This window comes from Sinocyclocheilus grahami, unplaced genomic scaffold (assembly GCF_001515645.1).
Source record: "Sinocyclocheilus grahami isolate Dianchi unplaced genomic scaffold, SAMN03320097.WGS_v1.1 scaffold97.1, whole genome shotgun sequence".
Lineage (NCBI taxonomy): Eukaryota > Metazoa > Chordata > Actinopteri > Cypriniformes > Cyprinidae > Sinocyclocheilus > Sinocyclocheilus grahami.
Genome location: NW_015505276.1, coordinates 1,900,248 through 1,909,190, shown reverse-complemented (window position 1 = coordinate 1,909,190; position 8,943 = coordinate 1,900,248). Strand labels below are relative to the sequence as shown.

The window sequence follows — 8,943 nt, the reverse complement described above, 5'->3', positions numbered from 1 at the left end:
AGTTTCACAATTTGAGTTGAATTACTGAAATAAATGAACTTTTCCACAACCTTCTAATTTATTGAGATGCACCTGTATATGTAAATATTCGTGGGAGTAAACAATGTGACAACGTGCCCCGGCCTCCCCTGCCCAGCAGTGGCCTGTTCTTGTAGGTGTAGTAGTGGAACATGCAGGATGAAATTAGTGTGAAATGTAATTTTGTAATGGATCAAAGGTTTTTCTCTTAACTCGATTGAGTAGAACTATCTCAAACAGGAGCTGACGTCTATAACTTGTACTCTATATGCGTACTTTATCTGTTCACATAATCTAAATGCATTACCATTAAGATAAGAATTCCACACTCTGATAATTGAATATATTTTGTACCTTAAGCATTTAGGGACTTTGATCTGAGATTAAATGTCTGTCACTGAACTCTATAAATGTGCAGTATCTGGTAAACACAGATGTATCTGGTGGTGTGTCAGATCTCCATTAAAGAGACTCTACTGTGATTTGTACCTTAGCACACAATGCTGTCTCCAGAGGAACATTTTGCTCATTGATTCAGTCGATATTTCCGCTGGTTTTTTTTTTTTTATCAAAAAGTATATTACATGCCTTGTTCAAGGTCACATTTCTCTGGGTTACTTGAGGAAATCAATGGAGTGGCAACACAAATTTATTTAATCTCTCGTTCTAAAATAAACTGCTTGTCAAATCTTTCTCTCTGTTAAATTCCCTTGCTAGTTCTTATTTGAAATCAATCTCAGGAATTGTTCTTCTGAACATATTTCCAATATCATCTTAGGGGTGTGTGAGTGATATCAAGAGATGTGTTGGCATTGCACAGATTTGAAATTCCCATCACATGAAAACGACAGTGTGCAATTATTATATGTGGTTTTAGATTTGGTGGCATAACATTTTCAAAAGCATTGACAAATTCTCACAATCTTTTAGGTGTCTTTGGTGCCTTGGTGTGCTCTTTTAAATATGTACCTTTAAAAGTACCAAAAATACTATGTTAGTAGTGTCATAATGGTTTTCTTTAAAGCATCTGTTTGATGAATATAGTAATCAGATGCCATCGCTATACCATAGCACTATCAATGCTTTTTTGTACGGAGGTGTATGTATATGAAATATGTATTCTTGCTTATATATATGCATAGGCCTCCATCTCTCCTCTGCATCTTTTCATTAGCACTTGCAGGAAGTTTGGTTTAATGTAGTTAAATTCCTCTGATAACAATGCATGGGACAAATATAGAGATCCTTTTTTTAAAAATGGTTAATGACTGTCATGCAGTGTTTGCTTGTTTTTAGAAAAACATGATGAGAAATGTTTTGAGTATTACTACTTGAGTATTAAAAGTAAAAACTACTGATCAATAAATCATGTTTATTTATTTAGCAACTGTATATACCATGCAGTATTTAAAAATTGAGAAAAACGTGTGGTGACAAATACTAATACACAATATAAAAAATAGGCAACACGTGTTGACTTTTTATGAGGAACGCTATGCAGACATTCTATTTTTATACCTTGTAAAACTGTTGCAACAGTGGCATTAATTATTTTTTAACATTATTTATAGTTTTTACCTAAAGTGGCCTATACAAACAGTGACATGCAAATGTATGTCCACATTCAAGCATTTCAAACAATTGACTTAAACAGCTAAACAACTAAATATGATTTTCATTAACAATAATCATTACTAAAAGTCAGCATTAGTAAGTTTTCACATGTGGAATCTCCATGGGTTTAGGGGCTTTTTCACTTACTTTTTCACTCAAGGATTTTTTTTTTTTTTTTTTTGCCCTTTTAGTGTTTATTGTTACTCGGCTATTCTATATTTTGCTTTTGACTATAAATCCTCAAGTTCTTGTGTGGTTTGAGCATTAAAAATAATTACAGGCCACCCTTTAGTGATTTTAGTAATTTTGCTCAGAATTTCCCAAGAGCATGTTGTGATTATTTATTGTGAACTTTTTGCAAATGGTTTAACCACTCTTTTGGCTTTTGATGTGACTTTAAAATTTGAAAGCGTGGAGAAGTATTTGTTTTGCATTAACATGAGCAGTAGTCCTTTTCAGTGTTTTCTTAAGCTAATAATAGATCTAATATCTCATATATCTATATCCAATATCCGGCTGTCCTTCTGTTAGCCCTGGATCACAAGACTCCAGAGCTGTTGTGCTTTACTTTCATCACATGATGTTTCAACTCTAAGACTGAATGTTTCTGTTTAGCCTCAGTCCATGTGGGTAGCCATGGTGGTGCGCATGGGGGCCCAGCTCGCCCTCATGACAACCATTATGCGATTTATCCACCCACAGCTGCCACGAACACAAGCACAACATCAAGATACATCTTCTTTGAGAGATGCGGTCATCTCGGTTTTTCAGTTTCTACATATAGACTATTCAGGAAAACACAATGTCTTTCCTCATAGGTAACATCACATAATAAACAAATAACTATGTACCACATTCAAGTGTAGATCAGAACGTTTGCATTAGTTTGAAACTAAATCTGTATTTTTGTCTTGTTTTCCAGTAATATTTAAAGGTTACAAAGGACACGTTTAGTTCGAGATTGATTCTTCGAAAGTATATATTTTTTTATTTAAGTGTTTTTTTTTGTCTGATGATCCTGTGGAAAGAAAGACAAAAAAGGCTGATTTAGAAAATGTAATTAAAACTTTTTCTTGAATTGCAACACTGACAACAGATGAATCGGTCTACTTCCTGTTTGATTTGACCATCTGCCCCATGTTTGCCTAACTCTGTTTGGCAGTCTCTGATCTTCCTGGCCTGTGTGTCTGCGGTGGGTCTGGGTTTGAGTCTGCTGGTGCTGTCCGCATATCTGACCTGCCTGTGCTGCCGTCGAAGGGAAGAGGCTGAGGAAGTCAAAAGGCCCGACACCTGCTGTGTCACATGGGCTGCTGTTATCACCGGTCTGGTCATATGGTGAGTTCATTCACTTTGTTTTGCACCCACCAGGAAACAGGGACTGATTTTATTTATAGTTTAGATCTTGTTTTAAATACATCATTTGCATGTCCCTAACACATCAACTGATGCAGATGATGCTTGTTAGATTATATTTAACAAGGATGCATTAAATTAAGCAAAAGTGACAGTATAGATGTTTATAAAGTTTTTTTTTTATTTTTACTTTCTATTCATCAAAGAATCCTGAAAATTCAGCTTTGCCATAAAAGGAATAAATTATATATTAAAATATTACATATTGATCAAATAAATTTGGTAAACATTAGAATTTTTTATATTTAAACGTTTATTATTATTTCTTAGGGGAATTTCTTTTAACAAAATAGCTTGATGGTGTATTAATATTAAAAAACATTTGTCACCAAATCTAAGGCTGTGTTCTCAACAGTGTTGGGTAGGTTACTCAAAAAAGTAATCCACTACAGATTACTAATTACTTCTTTAAAATTGCAATTTGATTACATTACTGATTACTGCATTTAAAAAGTAATCAGATTACTAATTACTTTGCTTTCAAGTTATCAAACCTAAAAAAAATAGTCTACAAAGTGAAACTCGTAGTTCTTTCAGTATTTTAATACTGACTGAAAAATGTCATAGGTATCAAAACAGCAACTTAAAAGATCACATTGCATTTTTTCCTGATAACAGCAGAAGAGAACTTAAGCAAAAAGAAGCAAAAATAACTTAATGTTCTGTCATTTTTGAAAATGTAGATAAGAGTAATACAACATTTGAAACCATAAAGGGTCTACTTTTATTTGTATACACTCGCAATATCAACAAAACGCTGTGCTTTTGTAAAATAAAGAAAATGCACAGGGTGTGCTTACTGCCATCTCAGTCTCCTTGAACTTCTTTCTGAAACACGCCAAAAAAAAAAAGAAAACTCTGTGAATACTTGACACCCAGACAAAGGGAAATACTGTGGGTATGGAAAGTATTCAGACCCCCTTAAATTTTTCACTCTTTGTTATATTGCAGCCATTTGCTAAAATCCTTTAAGTTAATTTTTTTCCTCATTAATGTACACACAGCACCCCATATTTACAGAAAAACACAGAATTGTTGACATTTTTGCAGATTTATTAAAAAAGAAAAACTGAAATATCACATGGTCCTAAGTATTCAGACCCTTTGCTCAGTATTTAGTAGAAGCACCCTTTTGATATAATACAGCCATGAGTCTTTTTGGGAAAGATGCAACAAGTTTTTCACACCTGGATTTGGGGATCCTCTGCCATTCCTCCTTGCAGATCCTCTCCAGTTCTGTCAGGTTGGATGGTAAACGTTGGTGGACAGCCATTTTTAGGTCTCTCCAGAGATGCTCAATTGGGTTTAAGTCAGGGCTCTGGCTGGGCCATTCAAGAACAGTCACAGAGTTGTTGTGAAGCCACTCCTTCGTTATTTTAGCTGTGTGCTTAGGGTCATTGTCTTGTTGGAAGGTAAACCTTCGGCCTAGTCTGAGGTCCTGAGCACTCTGGAGAAGGTTTTTGTCCAGGATATCCCTGTACTTGGCCGCATTCATCTTTCCCTTGATTGCAACCAGTCGTCCTGTCCCTGCAGCTGAAAAACACCCCCACAGCATGATGCTGCCACCACCATGCTTCACTGTTGGGACTGTATTGGACAGGTGATGAGCAGTGCCTGGTTTTCTCCACACATACCGCTTAGAATTAAGGCCAAAAAGTTCTCATCAGACCAGAGAATCTTATTTCTCACTATCTTGGAGTCCTTCAGGTGTTTTTTCATGTGTCTTGCACTGAGGAGAGGCTTCCGTCGGGCCCCTCTGCCATAAAGCCCCGACTGGTGGAGGGCTGCCGTGGTGGTTGACTTTCTACAACTTTCTCCCATCTCCCGACTGCATCTCTGGAGCTCAGCCACAGTGATCTTTGGGTTCTTCTTTATCTCTCTCACCAAGGCTCTTCTCCCCCGATAGCTCAGTTTGGCCAGCTCTAGGAAGGGTTCTGGTCGTCCCAAATGTCTTCCATTTAAGGATTATGGAGGCCGCTGTGCTCTTAGGAACCTTAAGTGCAGCAGAATTTTTTTTGTAACCTTGGCCAGATCTGTGCCTTGCCACAATTCTGTCTCTGAGCTCTTCAGGCAGTTCCTTTGACCTCATGATTCTCATTTGCTCTGACATGCACTGTGAGCTGTAAGGTCTTATATAGACAGGTGTGTGGCTTTCCTAATCAAGTCCAATCAGTATAATCAAACACAGCTGGACTCAAATGAAGGTGTAGAACCATCTCAAGGATGATCAGAAGAAATGGACAGCACCTGAGTTAAATATATGAGTGTCACAGCAAAGGGTCTGAATACTTAGGACCATGTGATATTTCAGTTTTTCTTTTTTAATAAATCTGCAAAAATGTCAACAATTCTGTGTTTTTCTGTCAATATGGGGTGCTGTGTGTACATTAATGAGGAAAAAAAATTAACTTCAATGATTTTAGCAAATGGCTGCAATATAACAAAGAGTGAAAAATTTAAGGGGGTCTGAATACTTTCCGTACCCACTATATATCTAAAGAAAGCCTGAAGTGTCTACTTTTAAATGAAGTAAGTCTTACCGAAAACAAATATACTCTGTTAAAGTAATCCGCATGAAACCAATGTGAGGTAAGTCTTTCCTGTCTGAGCTTATTGTCTGTAACATCACCTCCGTAAACAAAGCAGCAAGATTCATCAAGTTCATCTAATATTTTGAGTTTAACACCTCTCTGTCTCTCCACTGACTATCTCCTAAACAAAAATTTCAGGATTATGGAAAGATTTTTGTTTTTCTTAATCATGGACACGCATAGGCACCGTTCACATAGAATGTGTTTTTGAATTTAAATTTGAGCTTAGCTTTTTTTTCAAAATACTGTATAATGCATGAGATGCGGTCAAACGTGACCATCAAATGAATGTTCCAATAGAAAAACAATGGAAAAGCAACACAGTGGAATGCAAAAATTTACCTTGCAGGGGGAAAGGGGTAGAAAAAGAAGATGAGTCATGCAAGACGTGCACATTTCATTCAGAACCACTGAGTAGGAAAAGTTCAGAGGGCATTTAGAGTTAGAATAAAATTGTCTTTAACCTGTGACATTTCATTTAGGATGTCAGCTGTATTTTGACAGGGATAATGGTGCATTTGGATTGGATTTGTTATGCGATGGGTTCATGGGTGAGATGTGAGCTGTGGAAGAGATAGTTTTACTATTTAAGCCAGATACGCTGTGACTTCACACACAGTTCCTTGATCTCCCAAACGGCGGAGCAAATCAGAGCGCGAACCGCTGCTTTCAGCTCCAATTGGCAGGAAATAAGAAGGAAACTCAATTCTAATTTTGTGAGAATTAATCATCCTTCACTTCTGCTCTCTCCGAGATCTGTTGCGTAAATTTATTCCCTGCTAACCAGCACACACCTGTCACAGGATTCATTATGTTCAGTGAATGAATACACATGAAAACATGTGAGAATCTCTTACACACCAAGGCCCAATCCCAATTCTACCCTTTAGCCCTTCCCCTTTCCCCTACCCCTCCGTTATGCGCGTTCATGGAAGGGGTAGGGGTGTCTCAATTCTCTTTTGGTTGGAGGGGTAGGGGTAGGGGAAGGGCCCAACAGCCCTTCAAACGAAAATTTTTCGGGACCACACTTCAAACGAAGGGGTATGAATTATCTCAGCGTAAACCGGCTTCAGGGGCAACATGGCTGCCCCATCGAACAAAAAGACACATAAATGTAAGCATTTTTGGCATTAATAAAGATTTTTATGAAAAGTAATCATTTGTTTTATGTTACATTCAATCGTGAGTTCATATTTACGGTCATGTTACTCAAAGAAATGTTTGCAAAAAATCGCTAATATTTGCTAACTAACATCATATCATTATAGACGGCACGATAGTGCCACAACATATTTTCATGTCTGATTAGGGCGATAACCACCGTAGGCATTGAGGGGGGCTAGTCCCCCCAATAATTAGAAATCGCTAAACCCTTTTCTCTAATATTGCCAATTCGAGAGAGAGATGAAAATTGCGTGTATGCATTGCTGTGCGTTTCTCTTTTTAGAGTGTGTAGTAAATCAGCTCAAAAGGGAAATATTTATGACTAATTATAACTGGTTATGATTAAAAATAAATATTTAGATTAGATCTTCAAATTAACTGTAGCAGAATCAATATAACCATTACTTGATCTGTCCATCCACCGAGCAGACAAAATAATCATTTATCAATTCAAAGAAAGATTATTTTCCTGGCCAAAGAAGGATAACTTTCCTCATTTATGCAGTGCTAGCAGTAATTTAACATATGTAGCAAGGGTTCAAAACATTCATTGACTTCGAATTGTGAGCAGCAAACAGAGACAATCAGTTGTCACTCATATACCTGAATATACGCATTGAGAGTCTAACTAATACAAATAAGGAGTTGTAACTAGGCTAATACAATAGGGAAATATACAAACAACACATGCATATACCAGATACAATTATAACTGATTAATTATAGTCTAAATAAAGAAATGTCTTTATGTGTGTGTGTGTGTGTGTTATGTGAGCATGTTGTAGTTTGCTGGTCAGCCAGGCCAATTGGTGCCTGGCCCCGGGGGTCATTTACGTCTCTTTGGAATGTGTTTGAAATTCAATGCGGAGACGAAAGTGGTGAAACTGTTTAGCATCTCCTTGATAGTGGGGGGAACCATTGGCCATTTAGCACCCATATAAGTGTAAAGTCTGTGACCAGGACTGTAATTTATATGCAAATGTCAAAAGCTAAAAGGGTCTCTTAAGCCATAAAACCCAAAGATCATGCATGATTCTACGCAGACGCTACAAGTGAGTCTGCTTAAAAAACAGAGATTTTATCCTCTTGTTGCTGGAAAATATAATGTAGCGATTCAGTATTTAAACTGTTATTAATAAAAGTCGTGGGGCAGCGTTGACAAGTTTCTTTTCTCCTGGATGTGTAACGGGTCACTTAGTTCCTCTCGGCCAGGATCAGCTTCCTGCTGATGTAGATGACCGGATGCTCCTCACCCTCCTGGATCTGTGACAGGACGGCTCCCAGTCCTGTGTCAGAGGCATCCGTCTGCAGCAGGAAGGGGCAGCTAAAGTCCGGGGCTCGGAGGACAGGCTCCGAGATGAGGACCTCTGGAAGGCCTCCCCCGCTGCTGGTGTCCACTGTACCTTCTCCGGCTGCCCCTTCCTTGTCAAGTCTCTCAGGGAGGCGGCTAAAGAGGAGAAGTTGGGGATGAAGCAGCGATAATACCCCGCCAACCCTAGAAAGGATCGTACCTGGGTCTTGGTCTCGGGTCTCGGAGCGGGGCGTACCGCCTCCACCTTCTACTCCTGCAGTCTTAGCTTTGGCATTCTCAGAGAGGGGCACCTGCCAGTAGCCTTTGGTGAGGTCCAACGTAGACGAGCCTCAGGGACGCGGTAGGGCCGTTGCCTGACGACGACCCCTGGCGGCATCCAGATGTCGTGCTGCAGGACATTGGAGGAGAATATATCAGAGAACTGACCGACCAGGTGCTGCAGCTCCCTCTTCTGGGCAGCCGAGAGGTGGGGGTTGACGTCAACAACCACGGGGTCAGAGACGGCGAGGGCCGCGAGCTGGTCTCTAGTCCCCACGCACTTCTTCAGCAGGTTGATGTGGTAGAGCTGCTCGGCTCTTCTCCTCCCTGGCTGGCGCACACGGTACGTCACCGGCCCAATCCTTTCCAGCACCATGTAGGGACCCTGCCAGGTGGCCAGGAACTTGCAGGCAGCATTAGGGACTAGGACCATGACTCGGTCTCCAGGCTGGAACTCCGGTGGTTGGGCTGCCCGGTTATAGTGGCGCTGTTGGGCCTGCTGCGCTTTCGTCAAGTGTTCCCGGACTAATGGCATGACCCGGTCTATCCTTTCCCTCATCTGTCTGACGTGCT

General features: G+C 39.5%; 1 protein-coding gene across 1 annotated transcript in view; it reads left to right on the top strand.

The window, feature by feature from the left end:
• Positions 1 to 8,943, top strand: part of LOC107587999 (protein tweety homolog 2-like) — a 50,916-nt gene that overhangs the window by 1,737 nt on the left and 40,236 nt on the right. Inside the window, exon 2 of the mRNA XM_016275981.1 lies at positions 2,795 to 2,967. Coding sequence (XP_016131467.1) covers positions 2,795 to 2,967 — 173 coding nt within the window. The remainder of the gene's footprint in view (positions 1 to 2,794; positions 2,968 to 8,943) is intronic.